The sequence below is a fragment of the Sebastes fasciatus genome, chromosome 6, assembly GCF_043250625.1.
Source record: "Sebastes fasciatus isolate fSebFas1 chromosome 6, fSebFas1.pri, whole genome shotgun sequence".
Lineage (NCBI taxonomy): Eukaryota > Metazoa > Chordata > Actinopteri > Perciformes > Sebastidae > Sebastes > Sebastes fasciatus.
Genome location: NC_133800.1, coordinates 37,377,120 through 37,398,627, shown reverse-complemented (window position 1 = coordinate 37,398,627; position 21,508 = coordinate 37,377,120). Strand labels below are relative to the sequence as shown.

Genomic DNA, 21,508 nt, shown 5'->3' with positions numbered 1-21,508 from the left:
TGCACTTACACAAAATTAAGAATTTAAAAAGAAAAAGCAAATTTAAAAATATATTTAAAAAAGTGTCAAATATACACAAACATTAATGTCTGCAGTTTCCTCTGACGTATCTCAACATCATTTAATTAAAATAATGAGCTGAATGTTGTAAAGAAATGAAGCGTGTTGGTGTTTCTAACAGAAACGTGATGTAAATATCTGTAACGACAGTAACGAGACGACAGCAGCAGCTCTTCAGTACATACAGTATTCTTTATTGAATGAAGCAAAATAATGAAGAGAATTTAAATCCCGTTATGAAAATAAATAAATCATTTTCTTTGTCTCACAGAAGCCCAAAAACACCTGCAGCCGCCGATCTCATCTTCTGCTGTCGTTTGATTTTCTGTTTCAAACCAGGAGATTTTACTTCCTGTTGACAAGAGTTCATTCAGCTGAAACATGAAGGAGAAATAAAAACATGAGACGCTCCGTTTTGGCACGAGATAAACGCTCGCGAGAGAGAGAGAGAGAGAGAGAGAGAGAGGAAGAAGAGACAGAAGCCGAGGGGTTCAATTATAATCAGCTGTGCATTTGGTTGAGCTCATGTAGGGACGCCTGATGGCGCAGACCTCCGCCATTTTTATTCCCCTAAAAATATCCCTTCAAAATAAAGAAAAATCTCAATGTGCAGTTAAGCGTTGCCATGGTGACTAATTACAGACTTCTTCCTTAACGAGCCAACACACCTGCTGAAAGGCAAAGACAACCCTCCACCTGCTGAAGGGATTCCAACCATGCTAACGATGCTAACGAGCCGTTCATTAAAAACTAAAAGTAAAATGTTTCCTGGTGAAGAAGAGATGAGCGGAGTGATGAAGATGAAGATGATATTAACCGCTGACCTGCTGGAGTGTGTGTGTGTGTGTGTGGACGGAGGAAGGTGTGTGTGTGTTTTTGACCTCCAGTTCAGGCTCCACTCCACCAGAGTCAACTTTTTCTGGAGCAACATTGCTTCCAATTTACTTCCTGTTGCCTCTAGTTTACTTCCTGTTGCCAGGTCTCCGCTCAGACTCTTTTATCACGTCACACCAGACTTCATGCAAAATGTTGCTAATTTCTCAAACTTCCTTTCTGTCATGTCGTCCTGCACACAAATCTGTGAATCGGTTAAACAGTCCGAATGTTTGAATAGAAGAGACAAATATCTCTCCTCTATACTGATGGTGAATTTAAGAGCAAGATTATGGAGGACAGAACAAAATAAAAGAAATAATGAATAAATAAATGACTTGATAAATAAATAAATACGTCATTAAATGTATAAAAAAATAATTGTAGCCATTAATTAATTGATCAAATGTGACAAATTCATATTTTTTATATTTTGTTTTGATTTGCTTATTTAGTGATTTATCTTTGTATTAATTCCCTTATTTATTTACTCGTTTAATTTTTCCTTTTATTTATTTGTGTATTTATTTATTTTTGCATTTATTTTTAATTTATTTTATATTTATTTTTAAATGCATGTATTTATTTATGTATTCATTTATTTCTGCAGGATTTTCCCTCTGCATTTCATCCCTTATTTGTTTCCCCAAACTTATTTATTTCTGTATTTTTTTTAAAATATATATTTCTTTATGCATTTCTGCCTCATTATGCAAACGATTCAATCAATTAATTAATGGCTACATTTATTTTTGATATTATTTTTGCTGCATTTAATGACATTTATTTATTTATCGAGTCATTTATTTAGTTATTAATTTATTATTGATTTTGGCAGGTTTTGTCCTCCATACTAGACGAGCTACGTCACCTGTTGATGTTTTTTCTCAGTAACCATCATGTGAAAACGTATTAATGAACTGTAGTCGGGTCTCCATGTAGAGTCCGTGTTCTTGTTCTGTCTGAATAAATCCTGTTTATATCCGTCAGTGTGAAGCTTTACAGTATTATTATTATTATTATTATAATAGAGTAGCATTGATCCTCTGATTGATCCTCTGCTGTATACGGAGTTAAAGCAACATGTTGAGGCAACTTGTTGCTCAGCCACTTGTTGCCTGTGGTGGAGTTGAGCCTGATGTACTACTGAACACAGTACTACTGATACTGCACACCAAGTACTCCTGCTGCCTGTCAGTGTCCCACAGTAGTACTACATACTGATACCAGAAAGTACACACTGTACTACAGGCTGCTGTAAAAACAACAATCAATCAATCATTAAAGTAATCTATTACTAATCACGCTGTGCTTTATACGTCAGTAATCTGACTGTTGGTGGAACAAAACTAAATATTTTATAGATTATAGATCACAAATCATTTATCAATTTAACGTGAAAATATGCGCAGATTAACTGATATATAATATAAACTATATACTAATATGATAATATAAATTACAATCAATACATTTGATCAGATTTAATCTTTAATGTTTGAGCGGTAACGGTACACTAAAGTACTAGTTAGTACACAGTGATCAGCTGTATGTAGTACTGCTACTGGTGGACTGTTGATGAGACTGTGCAGTATTTATAGTAGTACACAGATGTAGTATTTGTGTACTAGTATGCAGTATTACTGTGTGTGTGTGTGTGTTGATGCAGTTTGAGTGTCACAACTGAATCCGGGAGGGTCAGTGGGGGGGGTCAAAGGTCAGACAGGTGAGGGTGTATTCCAGGTCAGGGGTCGGGGGTCAGAGGTCTACTGCTGGTCTTTGAACGCGTCCAGGCCGAAGGCGTTGTCCAGGAAGCGCTGCAGCTCCATCAGATGAGCTTTCTTGTTTCCTGTCGCCGGAGCCGCTGCCGGGCCTCTGCCAGCGTACCTGAGACACACAGAGAGAGAGGTCAAAGGTCAGACCATCCTGACTGATACTTAATGATGATGATGATGATAGAGATGAAGGTCATTACCAGACTGGCTTGGCTCTCTGGATGGTGGTCCTGATGCGAGGCTTCACATAGTCGTAGTAACCCTGGTTCTTGTGCTCCTCCTGACACCAGACCAGGTCGGCGTTGGAGAAACGCTCCGACTCGGACGCCACCTGGTCGAACGGGAACGGAGAGAGCTGGACGAGAGAGAGAGAGAGAGAGAGAGAGAGAGAGAGAGAGAGAGAGAGAGAGAGAGAGAGAGAGAGAGAGAGAGAGAGAGAGAGAGAGGATTATAGATTAAATAACTCTTTGTACGACCGCGTATTAAAGCCAAAATAATAATTATGGAGCCGGGGGGGGCGGGGGGGGGTAATATTCAGAGAAAAGACTACGATATTCTCAGAGATTATAAATAAATAAACAATTAATTAATTTGTGAGTTTTTTCTCGTAAATGAACCACTTTCATCTCAGAGAATATCTGAGTTTTATTCTTGTAATCTTTTTTTAATTTCTCATAAATTAACCACTTTAATTTAAGAGAATATTCAAGTTTTATTATCATAAATTTGAGTTTGTTCTTGTAAATTAACCACTTTAAAATCACAGATTATTCAACCTTTATTCTCATAAAATTGTGATTTTCTTTTCTATTAAATTTGTGATTTTTTTTTCATCATAAATGCTAACCGCTGCACATGTTGCTAACGGCAGACGGCTAACAGTTTCCCAGCTGAACTCGCTCTTGTGAACTTTGTGTGTGTTTCAGAGTCTGAAATCTGATCTCAATCTGAAAAATGTCTGAAAAAAATAACTGAAAAATGTCTGAAAAAAAAGTATGAAAAATGTTTGAAAAAAATTATCTGAAAAATGTCGGACAAAAAAAATATCTGAAAAATGTCTGAAAAAAAAGTCCGAAAAATGTTTGAAAAAACAGTTGTGTGTGTGTGTGTGTGTGTGTGTGTGTGTGTACCTGCTCTATGCGTGCGATGGCCACCGTGTCCTCCATGCCTCTGCTCTTCCTCTCTTTGGTCAGCTCGTAGTAAACCTTCCCGGTGCAGAAGATCAGACGCTTCACCTCCTCCGGACGCTCCGCCGCCAAGCCTCGCTCTGGGATCAGCCTCTGGAAGTGAGTTCCTACACCACGAAGAAGAGGAGGAGGAGGAGGAGGAGGAGGAGGAGGAGGAGGAGAAGAAGAGAGACACTGACGGTCAGACTGAGCACTCTTTAGGTCTATTTTATTATTATTAACAATAATAATAATAATAATAATAATAGTAATAGTACCAGGCAGCATCTCGTCAAAGCTGGACCGGGCCTCTGGGTGACGCAGCAGAGATTTGGGAGTGAAGACGATCAGCTGGAGGGACAAACAGGAAGTTCATCATCGTCATCGTCATGTGTACGGGATTTTCAAAATAAAAGTAATTAAACAAGAAGAGAACAGAAACTTTATAAATTATTCTGTGATGAAACTCTAATAATGATTTTATTTTCTTAAAGTTAAAATCTGTCACAAGTCTGAAAACTGGAATCCAGCTACGGAGGAAGTACTTCAGTAAAAGTACTAATACCACAGTGTAGTACTACTATGAAACTGTGTGTGTGTGTGTGTGTGTCTCACCGGCTTCCTGTACGGGAGATGGATCTGCCGTCTGAGGACGTGGAAAAAGTTTCCAGGATTCGAACAGTTCACAACGATCCAGTTACAGTCGTACAGCTGACGCACCGCAAAGTCATCCGTCAGGGCCTGAGAGAGGAGGAGGAGGAGGAGCGGAAGGAGGAGGAGGAGAGAGAGAGAGAGAGAGAGGAGGAGGAGAGAGAGAGAGGAGGATGAGGAGAGAGAGAGGAGGAGGAGAAGAGAGAGAGGAGAAGAGAGAGAGAGAGAGAGAGGAGGAGAGAGAGGAGGATAAGGAGGAGGAGGAGAGAGAGGAGGAGAGGAGGAGAGAGGAGGATAAGGAGAGAGAGAGAAGGAGAGAGAGAGAGGAGGAGGAGGAGAGAGAGGAGAGAGAGGAGGAGAGAGAGAGAGGAGGAGAGAGAGGAGGAGGAGGAGAGAGGAGGAGGAGAGAGAGAGGAGGAGAGAGAAGGGAGAAGAGAGAGAGAGAGAGGAGGAGGATGAGGAGAGAGAGGAGGAGAGAGAGAGAGGAGGAGGAGGAGAGAGAGGAGGAGAGAGAGAGAGAGGAGGAGGAGAGAGAGGAGGAGAAGGAGGAGGAGAGAGAGGAGGAGAAGGAGGAGGAGGAGAGAGAGGAGGAGGAGAGAGAGGAGAGAGGAGGAGGAGAGAGAGAGGAGGAGAAGGAGGAGGAGGAGAGAGGAGAGAGAAAAGGAGGAGGAGAGAGAGGAGAGAGAGAAGGAGGAGGAGAGAGAGTGAGGAGAAGGAGGAGAGAGAGGAGAGAGAAAAGGAGGAGGAGAGAGGAGAGAGAGAAGGAGGAGGAGAGAGAGTGAGGAGGAGAGAGAGCGAGGAGGAGGAGGAGAGAGAGAGAGAGGAGGAGGAGGAGAGGAAGGAGAAGAAGAAGAAGAAAAAATAAGAAGAAGAGTAGTTAGATGTGTAGAAATGTGTCATGTGGCTCATCCTGTTACACTCTTCCTTCCAATTTCACAATAAAAGCTTGGACAGACGTGTTTAAACCAGCAGACAGAGAGTTTGGAGTCTGTTTTAGTTTAAAGACTAAAATTGTACTCAACTTGTTGTCTAATGATTTAGTTTTTAAGTCGTTCTGGAGTTAGTTAGAGAGTGGAAAGCATTTATTAGCTGTATAACACAGTGGCTCTGTTAGCCTCCTGTTAGCCTCCGTTAGCCTCCTGTTAGCTCCCTGTTAGCCTCCTGTTAGCTCCCTGTTAGCCTCCTGTTAGCCTCCGTTATCCCCCTGTTAGCTCCCTGTTAGCCTCCTGTTAGCTCCCTGTTAGCCTCCTGTTAGCCTCCTGTTAGCCTCCGTTATCCTCCTGTTAGCCTCCTGTTAGCCTCCGTTATCCCCCTGTTAGCTCCCTGTTAGCCTCCTGTTAGCTCCCTGTTAGCCTCCTGTTAGCTCCCTGTTAGCCTCCTGTTAGCCTCCGTTATCCTCCTGTTAGCCTCCTGTTAGCCTCCGTTATCCTCCTGTTAGCTCCCTGTTAGCTCCCTGTTAGCTCCTGTTAGCTCCCTGTTAGCCTCCTGTTAGCCTCCGTTATCCCCCTGTTAGCTCCCTGTTAGCCTCCTGTTAGCCTCCGTTATCCCCCTGTTAGCCTCCTGTTAGCTCCCTGTTAGCCTCCTGTTAGCTCCCTGTTAGCCTCCTGTTAGCCCCCTGTTAGCCCCGTTAGCCCCCTGTTAGCCTCCTGTTAGCCTCCTGTTAGCTCCCTGTTAGCCTCCTGTTAGCTCCCTGTTAGCTCCCTGTTAGCCTCCTGTTAGCCTCCTGTTAGCCTCCTGTTAGCCTCCTGTTAGCTCCCTGTTATCCCCCGTTAGCCTCCGTTAGCCTCCTGTTAGCCCCCTGTTAGCTCCCTGTTAGCTCCCTGTTAGCTCCCTGTTAGCCTCCTGTTAGCCTCCTGTTAGCCCCCTGTTAGCTCCCTGTTAGCCCCCTGTTAGCCCCCTGTTAGCCCCCTGTTAGCTCCCTGTTAGCTCCCTGTTAGCTCCCTGTTAGCTCCCTGTTAGCTCCCTGTTAGCTCCCTGTTAGCCTCCTGTTTCTAGTGTGATACTCTGAACACTAGGGGCTCAAACAGCTGGAGTTTTACCGGCATGACGTCGGGGTCGTCGTTGCACATCTGGAGGAATCTCTCTGGACGAGCTGAAGAATGTTCTGGACCCTGAAGACACAAACAAACAAACAGTCAGTCACACAACTCTTCTTAATGAAAGCAGCTCAGAGCAGCAGCAGCCTGCTAGACGTCCACCAGGTGGAGCTGCTCCTCAACCACACAGCATCTCCTTTAACTCTGTCAAAGTGTTCTATAGATAGAAAGTTATTCCATCACACATTTAACCGGTTGATGACCGACCTGCAGAGCTTTCTGTACCTTTTATAACATCATCTGTCTTCTCAGGACATCGTTTCAACGCCACGTAGCTTCATTTACAAACTCACACATTTTACATGTTTCTATTTTCTATTTATGATTTTTTACTTTTGTAGGACTTGTTTTTTCATCTTTATTTTCTCTGACTATGTTTAACTTTAAAAACCAAAACACACAGACAAATTCTTTGTTCTGATTTTAACTGTTGGTCACGATCAATACGTTGTCTTATAAATGTATAAATGACGTGATGCCTGTTGAAAAACACACGACTCTAACGGATTCATATCTGTTTGTTTATGTTTATGAAATGACCGTCAGCTAAATTCACAAATATCAATATCTTACTTTTTTATTCATGATCTGTGAAGAAATTTATCCTAACGATAATTAATCATTTCTTATCCTTATCAATAACTGATAACTGGACTTTTATCTTTTAAAATCACTTCTCAAAACTTCTTAAATAAAGTTATTAATTAATGCTAACACGCGGTTTCATTTCCAACATTTTTTACCATTATTATTATTGGATTTATCATATTTTAATTATTTTATTTTTGTATTATTTTATTTCTTTATTATTTTATTTTTGTATTACTTTATTTTTGTATTTTATTTTTGTATTATTGTATTTCTTTATTATTTTATTTTTGTATTATTTTATTTCTTTGTTATTTTATTTTTGTATTATTTTATTTTACTTTTGTATTATTTTATTTCTTTATTATTTTATTTTTGTATTATTTTATTTCTTTATTATTTTATTTTTGTATTACTTTATTTTTGTCTGATTTTATTTGCCTCATTACAGTGATGAAATGTTCTTTGAAAACGTTTTAAATATAGTTTATTATTATTATTAGAGATGTGTGTAGTCAACACAGCTGTGTGTGTGTGTGTGTGTGTGTGTGTGTGTGTGTGTGTGTGTGTGTGTGTGTGTGTGTGTGTGTGTGTGTGTGTGTGTGTTTTGCTCACCATGCCCTCCATGCCGTGCGGCAGCAGCAGCACGATGCCGTTCTGTCGGACCCACTTGGCCTGACCGGGACAGATGAACTGGTCGATGATGCACTGGGCCGTGTTGTGGAAGTCTCCGAACTGGGCCTCCCACAGGATCAGAGCGTTGGGACTCGCCATCGCAAAACCCAACTCGAAGCCTTACGGAAGAAGAAACGAGATGACAGCGTTAGTTTAGAGGAAAGCAGCTCAGAATAAAACACCTGTAAGGTTTACCTACAGACATGACTCACCCAGGCAGCCGTACTCGGACAGCGAGCTGTTGCAGACGGTGTACGGCGCCTGGTCCGGAGAGATGTGGTTCATGGGGATGCAGATCCTCTTATCCACGTTCTGGTCGTGGAGGACGTGATGACGGTGGCTGAAAGAGGACAAACAGATTCAGACTGCAGGACAACGACTGGTAAACTGGAGCTGCACAAGACCTGAACCGGTAAGAACCGGTAAGAACCGGTAGGAACCAGTAGGAACCGGTAAGAACCAGTAAGAACCGGTAAGAACCAGTAGGAACCGGTAGGAACCGGTAAGAAGCGGTAAGAATTGGCAAGAACCGGCAAGAACTATGTAGGAACCGGTAAGAACCGGTACGATCTTGGTTCTCCACTGTGTTCTGACGGAGTATGACGAGGAGACGATGGATAGCGGTGGCGGTTTACCTGAAGGTTCCTCGCTCCACGTCCTGTCCCGACAGTCTGATGTGGGTTCCCTCCTGCAGCAGCGATCCGAAGGCCATGTACTCCCCCAGAGCCCAGTCCACCGTCCGGTTACGCACCATCTCACCCCGACTCTTCAGGATACGACTCAGACCTGAAACAACAACAACAACAACAACAACAACAACGAGTCACAGTCAGCTGAACACCTGAACACCTGAACACCTGAACACCTGAACACCTGAACACCTGAACACCTCCATGGTCTCCATTTACAGGATGTTATAGGATTGGAAGAAGAACCGAGGAGCAGCCTCTCTGTGCTGCAGCATGTTGGAGCTTTAATACTTTGAGTTATTGTAAATAATCAGGTCCTCGGTTACATAATACAAACTGGTGGATTAAATATATGAAACATTACATCTACTGATTGTTTTCTTTGTTCCACAGACGTCAGAGATGTTGGAGAGTTTGGGTTATTCGCTCAGAAAATAACTGTTACAACAAATACTAAAATATAATAATATAATATAAAGTCCTTGTTTGGTGCTTTATCTCTTTAATTTCTGTGAAGACGGCGAGACGGGAAGCGACAGATGGACGCACATCTGAGACTACAAGAAGCTCCACTGGAAAGAGACTTTATATCAGACCCACTATGGAGACATCAGAGGCAGGGCTGTCGTGGTGAAGGAATCTCCCCAGCGGTGAAAATGATCGGCTCAATTTCTGCAAATGACTTAATTTCTCCTGATTCTAGTGCCGTATAAATAAGCTTTACTATTAGGCTACTATCAGGTATATTGTTGCTTTTTAAATAACAAAAGATACTAATTAATACTTGTTTATTAAATTAAATTAATTTAAATGCAGAACACAGAAGGGCGACGAGGCGCAGCGTTTTATTTCAGCTGAGATGCTTTGGTTGCATCTGGTTGCTATGATACGGGACATCCTCAGAAGTAAAAATGACGGTGACGAACGCAGCGTTTTATTCAAAGTTGAAATTTTTTTTAACTCACGGCGACCAGAACAAAAACACCAAACGTGCAGCGCAGAATACCTCGTCACGCTGTGAAGAGTTAAAAACAGACAGAAGGTGAACGTGGCGGACGGTTTGTCGACAGCGTGATATTATGATATCGTGGTTAATACGACGGCCTGAATCAGAGCTGTAAATAAATCCTGAAAGCAGAATGAATGCAGTGATTAAAATGTGTCAGACCTCCGTGGATGGTGAAGTCCTCCACGGGGACGGACGAGGCCACTTCCCCGATGTGGTTCAGGTTTTCTTCAGTCAGACCGGTGGAGGGGCAGCTCATGGACTTGGGCTGTCCGTCCAGAGTGAAAAAACCTGCAGACCACAACAGTTCAACACGTCAAACACCGGACACAGAACCAGGACCTGAGACCAGATCCTCCTGACCCGGACCTGAGAACCAGGACCTGAGATCAGATCCTCCTGACCCGGACCTGAGAACCAGGACCTGAGACCAGATCCTCCTGACCCAGACCTGAGAACCAGGACCTGAGACCAGATCCTCCTGACCCAGACCTGAGAACCAGGACCTGACGGATAACCAGGCCTCCGGTTATCATCAGATGATGTAATCTATAATCAGACTGATTGATGGGTGTGAACAGACTGAGACGTGGTCCCTCACCAGGCCAGGGGGAGTCCAGCCAGTGCTTGATGTGGAGGATCTTCTCATCTTTAGAGCGAGCGTACGCCTCCTCACAGATCTTATCATACTTGGCGATCTCCTCCTGCAAACAGACACAGAGAGACACACACAGAGACACACAGAGAGACACACAGAGACACACAGAGAGACACAGAGACACACAGAGAGACACACACAGAGACACACAGAGAGACACACAGAGACACACAGAGAGACACACACAGAGAGACACACAGACACACAGAGACACACAGAGAGACACACAGACACACACAGAGACACACGGAGACACACAGAGACACACAGAGACACACAGAGACACACAGAGACACACAGAGAGACACAGAGACACACACAGACACACAGAGACACACAGAGACACACAGAGAGACACACAGAGAGACACACAGAGAGACACACACAGAGACACACAGAGAGACACACACAGAGAGACACAGAGACACACAGAGACACACACAGAGACACACAGAGAGACACACAGAGAGACACACACAGAGACACACAGAGACACACAGAGACACACAGAGACACACAGAGACACACAGAGACACACACAGAGACACACAGAGACACACAGAGACACACAGAGAGACACACAGAGACACACAGAGACACACAGAGAGACACACAGACACACAGAGACACACAGAGACACACAGAGAGACACAGAGACACACACAGAGACACACAGAGACACACAGAGAGACACACAGACACACACAGAGACACACAGAGACACACAGAGACACACAGAGACACTTTATTCAGTCAGATATTTAATATTTAATAACTAGACTGGACAAACAACAACGTCTCTCTGTCCTCGTACGTTCTGACAGAACCGTACAAACACAGCGGAGACTTATCAGGGAACGATTTTAAGACTTTCTGATGTCCCGGTAGAGATGTCACGAGAACAGATACTACGGTACCAAGTACAGGAACACAAGACAGTTAACACAACTATGTTGAAGAAGGAGAAGAAGAAGAAGGAGGAGGAGGAAGAGGAGGAGGAGTAGTAGAAGAAGAACAAGAGGAGGAGGAAGAGGAGGAGGAGAGGCAGAAGAAGAAGAACAAGTACAAGAGGAGGAGGAAGAGGAGGAGGAGAAGCAGAAGAAGAAGAGGAGGAAGAGGAGGAGGAAAAAACAGAAGAAGAGAAGGAAGAGGAGGAGGAGAAGTAGAAGAAAAGAGGAGGAGGAAGAGGAGGAGGAGAAGCAGAAGAAGAGGAGGAGGAGAAGCAGAAGAAGAGGAGGAGGAGGAGAAGCAGAAGAAGAAGAGGAGGAGGAGGAGTAGTAGAAGAAGAAGAGGAGGAAGAGGAGGAGGAGAAGCAGAAGAAGAAGAGGAGGAAGAGTAGAGGAGGAAGAAGAAGAACAAGCAGAAGCAGAAGAAGAAGAGGAGGAAGAGGAGGAAGAGTAGAGGAGGAGGAGTAGTAGTAGAAGAAGAAGGAGGAGGAGGAGGAAGAGGAGGAGGAGAAGCAGAAGAAGAAGAGGAGGAAGAGTAGAGGAGGAAGAAGAAGAACAAGCAGAAGCAGAAGAAGAAGAGGAGGAAGAGGAGGAAGAGTAGAGGAGGAGGAGTAGTAGTAGTAGAAGAAGGAGGAGGAGGAGGAGGAGTAGTAGAGGAGTGTTGTCACCTCGTACTCCTGCCGGCTGACGGCTCCCTCTGCGATCAGTTTCTCGGCGTATTTCAGCAGAACCGGTTTCTGCTTCTTGATCTGTTTGTACATCAGAGGCTGAGTGAACATCGGCTCGTCCATCTCGTTGTGACCCATCCGCCGGTAGCACACCTGGTACACAGGTAGACAGACAGGTAAACAGACAGACAGGTAGACAGAGAGACAGACAGGTAAACGTCTCTCAGAGTCACAGGTGTCTGTAGAGTCTGGACTGAACCTCGAGGGGTTAAACTGACCAGGTCGACCACCACGTCTTTGTGGAACGTGGCCCTCCACTCAGCGGCCACCTTGCAGACGTAGATGACGGCCTCGGGGTCGTCGGCGTTGACGTGGAAGATTGGAGCGTTGACCACGCGGGCCACGTCGGTGGGGTACGGCGAGGAGCGAGCCATACGGGGGTCAGTGGTGAAGCCGATCTGTGAGACGGGAGGTCACAGCGGCGTCACGTCATCAATCATCGGTCTGTTCATCACAGAGTGTGTGTGTGTGTGTGTGTGTGTGTGTGTGTGTCTGTTACCTGGTTGTTGGCGACCACGTGCACGGTGCCGTGCGTGGTGTAGGACGGCAGGTCAGACAGGTGGAAGGTTTCATAGACGATACCCTGACCTGCAAACGCTGCGTCTCCGTGGATCAGGACGGACATCACCTGAACACAGACACTTCTATAAGTCCTCTAGCTCTATAGTCTAGAGATAGATCTAATAGATAGATCCTCTAGCTCTATAATCTAGAGATATATCTAATAGATAGATCCTTTAGCTCTATAATCTAGAGATAGATCTAATATAGGTCCTCTAGCTCTATAATCTAGAGATAGATCCTCTAGCTCTATAATCTAGAGATAGATCCTCTAGCTCTATAATCTAGAGATGGATCTAAGAGATAGATCCTCTAGCTCTATAATCTAGAGATAGATCTAATAGATAGATCCTCTAGCTCTATAATCTAGAGATAGATCTAATAGATAGGTCCTCTAGCTCTATAATCTAGAGATAGATCTAATAGATAGATCCTCTAGCTCTATAATCTAGAGATAGATCTAATAGATAGGTCCTCTAGCTCTATAATCTAGAGATAGATCTAATAGATCCTTTGTTCTGTGTTTGTTGAATGTGTCCGTTAGCCGTCGCAGTGTGTTTCGGTGTCTCCGTCTCACCCGGTTGCCGTCGTTGTCTCCGCAGTAGAACTGCTCGGCCTTGGTCTTGCCCTGCACCACGGGGTCCACGGCCTCCAGGTGAGACGGGTTGGCCATCAGAGACAAGGTGATGTTCCGGTCGGTCACGCGGTTGATACGACGATGGTACATCCCCAGATGGTACTTCACGTCTCCAGAGCCCTGAGGAGGAGGAGCAACCACAGCACAGGGTTCAGACTGAGAGCCGTCTGTCTTCATCAGAGCATTGTGGGTAATGTTAAGAACCAATGTGCTCGCGTGCAATGCATCCTGGTACATGTAGGCACAGGTGGCACGGCTCCGCAGCTGCAGAGATCAGTAGTAGAAGCAGTAATGGTACTACGAGCAGGTAGATTACCTCATCAGCTGCTTCCAGTTTGGAGTCAAACTGACAGAAGATCTGCTCCAGCTCTTTACGGATCACGTTGGCCAAAACATTCAGACGCCCCCTGAAAGCAGAACGAGGAGAGAGTGAAACAGGGAGGGATGCAGACGGTGTGTGTGTATATACTGTTTAAATTAGGGATGCACCGATACCGATACCAGTTTCAGGTCCGATACTGTGCTCATGTACTCGTACTCGCAAAACGGCACCGATACCACTTTACGGCAGCGTGACGTTAACCTCTCGTCACCATCTTTCGGGTCCTCACGCTCCACCTCCCTGACGGTGCGGGCGAGACGGGCCAGTGGTGCGCCCGACCCCGCTGGGCCGGGATCCCATCTCAGCCGGCGTGTGCCGGCCCTCACTTTCATTGCGCCACGGGGTTTTGCTTGCGCGTGCTTTAGACTCCTTGGTCCGTGTTTCAAGACGGGTTGGGTTGGTCGCCGACATCGCTGCAGACCCCTGGCGCCTTTTAAGTGGGCCGAGCCCCGATCTGGCGGCACGACGCGTTTGGGGCGCACTGAGGACAGTCCTCCCCGGTTGACAGTCGCACCGGGAGCAGAGGGCCCCGTCCCTCCCCGGCGGGGAGAGAGGGCGCAGCGAGCCCTTTGTCCACGGTGCGGCGAGTTCCGGGCGGGGAGCGCTGTAAAGCTGCGGCTGGGAGCCACCTTCACCCCGAGCCTTTCCAAGCCGACCTAGAGCTGGTGGCGGCGCACCGCCTCGTATGCGGGACTCTCCCCTTAACGAGGGTCTTTTGGCACACAGAAGTACTCGTGTCGGTACTCGGTATCGGAGAGTACCCAAATGTAAGTACTTGTACTCGGTCTGAAATAAAGTGGTATCGGTGCATCCCTAGTATATATACAGGTGTGTGTGTGTGTTACCTGTGAGGCATGCCCATGATGACGTTCTCCACCCCGTTCTCAGAGGATTTATCGATGATGGTTTTCAGAGCCGGGATCAGAGACTCGCAGCCCTCCAGACCAAAACGCTTCTCTGAAGACCACTTCTTCTGCAGGAACTCCTCAAACCTAAAATAACGGATTACAACAACTATCAGCATCAATCGAAGGTTCAATCAGACGGTTCTGCAGACTCCTCTCACAGTCCTGGTCTGGAGATGGAGGTGTGTTGTGTTGTTGTACCTGGTGGAGCGGACCATGCGGGCCAGCAGCGTCCTCTTCTCCTCCAGAGTGAACTGCATCACTCCTGGAGTCTCAAACTTCTGTCTGATCCACTGACACTGCTCCAGGTCGTTGATGAACATGAACTCCACTCCGATGTGCTGACAGTACGCCATCTGACCAACAGAGAGAGAGAGAGAGAGAGAGAGAGAGAGGAGTATCACCTGTACAGGTAGCGTCCTCCAGCCAAACGCTCACACTCTGGAGTCAACTATCAGATACTCAGTATGTCGGAGTTTACCTCCAGGCGGCGGATGATCTCCTTCAGCGGCAGGGCGGTCTCTGAGCCTCCGATGAAGGTGGTGGTGGGCAGCCGGAACACCTTGTCCAGGTCGGACTCATCCAGACCGTAGAAGCCTACACGTCCCATGATGCACCACAGGACGGGAGGGGAGGGATAGGAGGAGGGAAAAGAGAGGGAGGGAGGTGAGCAAAGGTTGCAGGACGGAGGGAGGGGGACACCAAAGAGATGGACAGACACACAAACAGGCCGTGGACACATGAAAACATGCATGTATGAGTTAGTAATGAATGAATGAATATGAATTATAAAACATAACATGCAGCAACAATAACCATGCAGAGAGGAGCAGAAGAAGAGAAGAAGAGTGACAGAAAGTTTAACAACAAGCAGGACGGGGTGAGGGTCAGTGGAGGGTTCAGTATGAGTAAAGAATAAAAGTAAGGAGAGACATCGTTAGTGTCATTAATTATTAACACATCAACCGGACATGACAGAGCTCAGGATCAGTCTGCTGATAGTCTGTTATTACTCTGATAATCAGAGACACGTTTCAGTCTAAACATCAGATCTCCTGATAAAAGAAATATTAACTATTATTAACAGCAGACAACAGAAATAGAAAATAGATTCAAAGTCTGACAAAACTGTGTTGAGAACAGAACCAGGATCAGTGGACTAACAGGTCTACCTGGACTGAGACGACAACGTCAGCTCAAAGGAGGGTCAACGGTTTCAAACTGAGCTGCATCATCAGAATATTAACGGTGTAATATCTAACCCGTCTGGATGGAGGAGTGAGTCTGGATGGCAGCAGGGCAGAGAAACGGTAAAGCAGCACGGCTGACAAAGTTAACGCAAATTCATTATAACGCCACTAATTTCTTTAACGCAACTTTGTTTTCATTTCATTGTTTTGTGTCGTTAATTGATTTACAATATAAATATATACATACATTTACATAAAGCAGCATATTTGTCCACTCCCATGTTGCTAAGAGGATTAAATACTTGACAAATCTCCCTTTAAGGTTCATTTACAACTGATATAAAATGGGTGATTAATTCATTTATATATATCTATATATCTATATATCTATATATCTATATCTATAGATATATCTATATCTATAGATATAGATGTAAACTAATATTGGCCTCAAACATCTGTATGAGTCTAACAGGTTATATTGATGTTTCAAGAGTTTATATATTTTTTGAAAGTACTGAAATTAATTCATATAATAATAATAATGTGAAGAATTAATCATTCTGATCAGTGCTGGAAACCTCATATGATCTCTGCACTGACGTCACCCAGACCTCTGCCACTTCCTGACTGGTTGACCTCTGCTGACCGCTGTGTGTCAGCGCTGGTCTCCTGGAAGACGAGACAGAGGGTCAAGTGTCCCCACGTCTCCCAGGTTCCAGCTTGTTTAAACTCTAATAGAGAGCTGAAGCCCCGCCCCCTTCTGGTGGACCAATATGGGACATTATTTCAGAAAAAATATGAACGGTAGTCAACAGAGACAAATAATGGTGGTCAACGAGAAGGGGCGGGGCTTCGTCTCTATAAAACAGAAATAAAAAAAAGCTCCAGTTGACCTCAGAGAGAGCAGCGATGTGTCCATGACAGCGGCGATGAACATGAGTGACATGTTGGGGGGGTTATGGTCATTTAATGGGTTATCTTATAACTTCAAACTGATTATGGGAGAGTTAGAGGATGTGTTATGAAGGAGAGAGGACAGATAGAGAGAGAGTAGAGGAGGTGTTTTTGTGTTTGTGTTGGGAAGAATATTCAGTCTCTGACGACAAGACCACCTTAAATATTTCCTCACTCAATCAGCCAATCAGAGGGCTGAGCCGGGTAGACTGACAGCTCAAACAGCCAATCAGAGGGCTGAGCCGGGCAGACTGACGGCTCAATCAGCCAATCAGAGGGCTGAGCCGGGCAGACTGACAGCTCAATCAGCCAATCAGAGAGCTGAGCCGGGCAGACTGACAGCTCAATCAGCCAATCAGAGGGCTGAGCCGGGCAGACTGACAGCTCAAACAGCCAATCAGAGGGCTGAGCCGGGCAGACTGACGGCTCAATCAGCCAATCAGAGGGCTGAGCCGGGCAGACTGACAGCTCAATCAGCCAATCAGAGAGCTGAGCCGGGCAGACTGACAGCTCAATCAGCCAATCAGAGAGCTGAGCCGGGCAGACTGACAGCTCAATCAGCCAATCAGAGGGCTAAGCCGGGCAGACTGACAGCTCAATCAGCCAATCAGAGAGCTGAGCCGGGCAGACTGACAGCTCAATCAGCCAATCAGAGAGCTGACGCAACACTGCAGTCACAAACCAACCACACGACGGACAGCCAAGCCAGCCAATCAAGAAGCAGCGTCTCTCTAAAGACAGCAGGCAGACGGATCGCCGCTCATTCACTTTCCTCACTTCCTTTCCTCGCCTCCTCCTCATAGGAGAGGTAGTGAGGAAACATAAAACAGGACAACACTCTTCTTCTTCTCTGCTAAAAAACGTTTTCACAACCAGCTCCACAGACACAAGCTGACGGGTTTCTGATGTTTACCGCCTCGTCTGCAGCCGACACTAAACTGTGACAGGAAGTCGAACTCTGAAACACAACAACACGAAGGCTGGAGAAGGATACGCCAAGAACAATGGAGGTCAACTAGTTCAACGGCATGGCGACAATCCTGTTGGAAATATATCGTAACGTTTTTTATTACATCAAAATCAAAAAACGCCACCAGGGAAGTGGTGGCAAAGACGAGGACGTCAGCTGACTTGATAGAATAAATGATTGAGACTATTACGTGATGTACGTCACCACATCCAACAGCTCTGTCTTTATTTATTCTTTCTTTGTAATATCTAATAGTTTCCCATGTTCAACTGTAAATAATTAAAGTTAATGTTATAAAAGAAAACCTGTGGAAGAGCCAGGCTGTAAAATATGAGCTGGCCATGAGCTGGAAATGAGCTGGAAATGAGCTGGCAATGAGATGGCAAAGCAATGAGCTGGAAAGGAGGTAGCAATGAGCTGCAATGAGCCGGAAAAGAGCTGCAAAGAGCTGCAAAGAGTCGGCAAAGCAATAAGGTGTCAATGAGGTAGCAATGAGCTGGAAAAGCAATGAGCTAGCAATGAGCTAGCTTTGAGCTGGAAAAGCCATGAGCTGGCAATGAGGTAGCAATGAGGTAGCAATGAGCTGGCAATGAGGTAGCAATGAGGTAGCAATGAGCTGGCAATGAGGTAGCAATGAGCTGGCAATGAGGTAGCAATGAGGTAGCAATGAGCTGGCAATGAGGTAGCAATGAGGTAGCAATGAGCTGGCAATGAGGTAGCAATGAGGTAGCAATGAGCTGGCAATGAGGTAGCAATGAGCTGGCAATGAGGTAGCAATGAGGTAGCAATGAGCTGGCAATGAGGTAGCAATGAGCTGGCAATAAGCTAGCAATGAGCTGGCAATGAGGTAGCAATGAGGTAGCAATGAGCTGGCAATGAGGCAGCAATGAGCTGGAAAAGCAATGAGCTGGCAATGAGGTAGCAATGAGCTGGCAATGAGGCAGCAATGAGGTAGCAATGAGCTGGCAAAGAGCTAGCAATGAGCTGGCAATGAGGTAGCAATGAGCTGGCAAAGAGCTAGCAATGAGCTGGCAATGAGGTGGCAATGAGGTAGCAATGAGCTGGCAATGAGGTAGCAATGAGGTGGCAATGAGCTGGCAATGAGGTAGCAATGAGCTGGAAAAGCAATGAGCTGGCAATGAGGTAGCTTTGAGCTGGATTTGAGCTGGTAATGAGTTTGCAATGAGTTTGCAATGAGTGCAGTCCTGAGCTGAAGACAATAACACCTTCTGATGATGTACAGATGAGAGAAAAGCAGCACGGTGTCTCACACTACGTCAGAACTACAGTTATGTTAGTAACTACTGATATCGTCTTATTTTAAAAACACACTGAGACTAAAACTGTAGAAGAAGAACCCGATACAAGAAAACAGAGAGAAGAGCTGAAAGAGATTAAAACAGAGAGAGAAGAGCTCCTCCAGCACTGAAACATCATACAGGCTAACAACAAGCTAACACCGCTAAATACACAGGCTGAACATTTAAAACCAGGGATTTACTTCATGTTTTACCAAATTGAGATTAAAAATGCTTTTTTCAAACAGCATTCTGGCCGATTGAAAAATAAATTTCTTTCATTTTTTTTATTACTTTTTACAAAAGCACTGAAACCTTTCAGAATAAAAGTTCATCACCAACAGGAACATTTCAACCGGTGCTGCAGGACAAACTTAAAATGTGACGTCGGGGAAATTATTTTCAAATGCACGGCCAGAAACTAAAAACAAACTGACTGATGTGTTTAAAAGCTGCTGAAACTGGAAAAACAGCGCTCATTAATTAAATATAGTTTCCTCCTTGTTTTAATACAGCTTATTGTGTCGTCTTTTAACTATCGTGTCGTATTAACCATCTACGTCCATAATGTTTATAGATGCTTTACAAAGTATTTAACCATTTAACAACGTATTATAATCATCAGTTGTAATTTTATAATATCCATCCAAATAATGTTAAAAGATGGTTTATAAACCAGTTATTAACCATTAGTAAAGTGTTACAAACATCTATCTATGTAATGTTTATAGACGTTTTACAAACAATTACTTTAAGGTTTAAAATAATTTTGTTATCGCTAACAAATACTTATAACATAAAATTTTATATGTGCAACGATAAACTATTAAAATAACATAAATTATAGAATTATTAATAATTAGTTAACATTATCAATTATAATTTCATAGTTGGTTGAGTTCAGTAGAATAACTATTAACTCAATTTTAATTAACTATCAATTTTCCGTTTATAAATGATGCTCATTATAAAGTGTTACCACATTATTATAAAAAACTATGATTGAATGTTATAACTTTAATTGAACATAATTAAAGCTCCTGACATTAAATCCTTCAGTCATTATGAGCCGTCGTTTTGCCTTCAGCTCTAGAAAACGTTGGTATTATAATATATATAATATGAAGTGTTGAATGTTTCACCTGAACCACCTACACTTTCATTATTTTATGGCCACAGTTAAAAATAATTCCCAGACATCAGGTTGTAGGCTCCAGGTGAACTTTGAGAGATAACTCATCTACAATCTGTTCTACTGTTTACTGGACAGAGCAGGGAGCTAGCAGCAGCTACGAGCTAACGGAGCTAACTACACCAGCCAGAACACACAGGAGACGCTCAGAGGAGGTCAGAGGTCGGAGGTCGGAGGCAGCACGTCATCATTTGTACATTTAACTGTATATTTGTGAATTTCCTCTGAATGTTTCCTGTGTATTGAGGCATTAAAGGGATATTTCACTGTATTTCACTGTCTGGTATCACAAAATAAACACAATATTTACACAGAAGTTAAGAACAGTCAGCCTTCACCACCTCACAGTTTAACACTGATCTCGAAACCGAGACAGTAAAACTAAGGAGCTGCTCTTATTTAGGGGGAAACATAAAGCGGTGCTCAATATTCATTTAATTAAAGAGATGCTTTAATTTATTAATAGTCTGTTTGTGTCTAAATCACATTTACAGCCAAATGTTTTTTAATTAATCAAGTTAGCATCGTAAAAGTTTGTTTACAAACACACTATTCAGTAACGATGAGTATTGGGCGAAGGTAAATTCTTACGTTATCATGATGTGTTCATGTATTTTAGTTTTTGGTGAGAAACTTGAGGCGGATTTTCAGGGATCAATAATAAAATCGGCAGTATGCAAAGGAGTAAAGGAGCGGATGTTGAAGTAGATTTATTGTTTTACTTTTCTTTTTTTTTACCGCTGTATCGAATATTGTGAAATTTCACTGGTATTTGTATCGACTACTAAATTTCTGGTATCATGACATCCATACTCTTGGGTTGTTTTAAAGATGAAATCTTTTATATGATTATATTAGAAATGATTTTGTGGCATATTTTGTGTTCTGTGTTCTGTGTTCTTAGTCTGTCTCGGCCAGGAGACTCTTCTCTCCATGAGGCTTTAAGATAAGATAAGATAGAACGTTATTAATCCCAAAGGAAATTGTTGTGCCAGAGATTGCTCAAAAATTACAACATAAGAATAAAAAATAATAGAGTAATAAATAAAAAATGTACAAGAAGTAATACTAACACGAGTGCCTAATAGAATAACAATAAAAGTAGGATTACTAAAATAAGAAAAGAAATATTGCTCATGATAGTGAAATATATCAGGTCTATTTGAATTTATTGGTGAAATAAAATGTTCATTATGTACATGATACTATTCAAGCATGGGATCAATGTATGGAGGGACCCAATGCGTGATTAACAGCGATACTGACGATATAAAGTGTATCGGCCATGATCCATATTAAATAAACAGGTCGTTATCATATTATTATATTCTGTGATCGATTAAGTTTATCTTATCATATTATTATGTCAACAAAGAAAATGTTTTAAGTCATGTATGCCAAAATAATATTTGTATCCCTAAACATTTATATAAACAACAAAAATCCTAGTCGTTATTTAGGTCCTTGTTTTTATGTTTAATCTAGTTTTTTAATATTATAAAAA

General features: G+C 43.6%; 1 protein-coding gene across 3 annotated transcripts in view; it reads right to left on the bottom strand.

The window, feature by feature from the left end:
• Window positions 1–2,406: 2,406 nt before the first annotated feature.
• The window catches only part of ogdha (oxoglutarate dehydrogenase a), a 35,985-nt gene continuing 16,883 nt past the window's right edge, over window positions 2,407–21,508 (bottom strand). For all 3 annotated transcript variants that reach the window (XM_074639644.1, XM_074639643.1, XM_074639646.1), the window contains 19 exons: window positions 14,879–14,994; window positions 14,599–14,753; window positions 14,338–14,484; window positions 13,427–13,517; window positions 13,051–13,230; window positions 12,412–12,540; window positions 12,131–12,310; window positions 11,853–12,005; window positions 10,181–10,283; window positions 9,742–9,870; window positions 8,520–8,670; window positions 8,097–8,224; window positions 7,825–8,003; window positions 6,565–6,636; window positions 4,490–4,615; window positions 4,153–4,225; window positions 3,839–4,002; window positions 2,909–3,063; window positions 2,407–2,820 (listed from right to left, as the gene is read on the bottom strand). In XM_074639644.1, coding sequence (XP_074495745.1) covers window positions 2,700–2,820; window positions 2,909–3,063; window positions 3,839–4,002; window positions 4,153–4,225; window positions 4,490–4,615; window positions 6,565–6,636; window positions 7,825–8,003; window positions 8,097–8,224; window positions 8,520–8,670; window positions 9,742–9,870; window positions 10,181–10,283; window positions 11,853–12,005; window positions 12,131–12,310; window positions 12,412–12,540; window positions 13,051–13,230; window positions 13,427–13,517; window positions 14,338–14,484; window positions 14,599–14,753; window positions 14,879–14,994 — 2,552 coding nt within the window. In that variant the 3' untranslated portion in view covers window positions 2,407–2,699. The remainder of the gene's footprint in view (window positions 2,821–2,908; window positions 3,064–3,838; window positions 4,003–4,152; window positions 4,226–4,489; window positions 4,616–6,564; window positions 6,637–7,824; window positions 8,004–8,096; window positions 8,225–8,519; window positions 8,671–9,741; window positions 9,871–10,180; window positions 10,284–11,852; window positions 12,006–12,130; window positions 12,311–12,411; window positions 12,541–13,050; window positions 13,231–13,426; window positions 13,518–14,337; window positions 14,485–14,598; window positions 14,754–14,878; window positions 14,995–21,508) is intronic.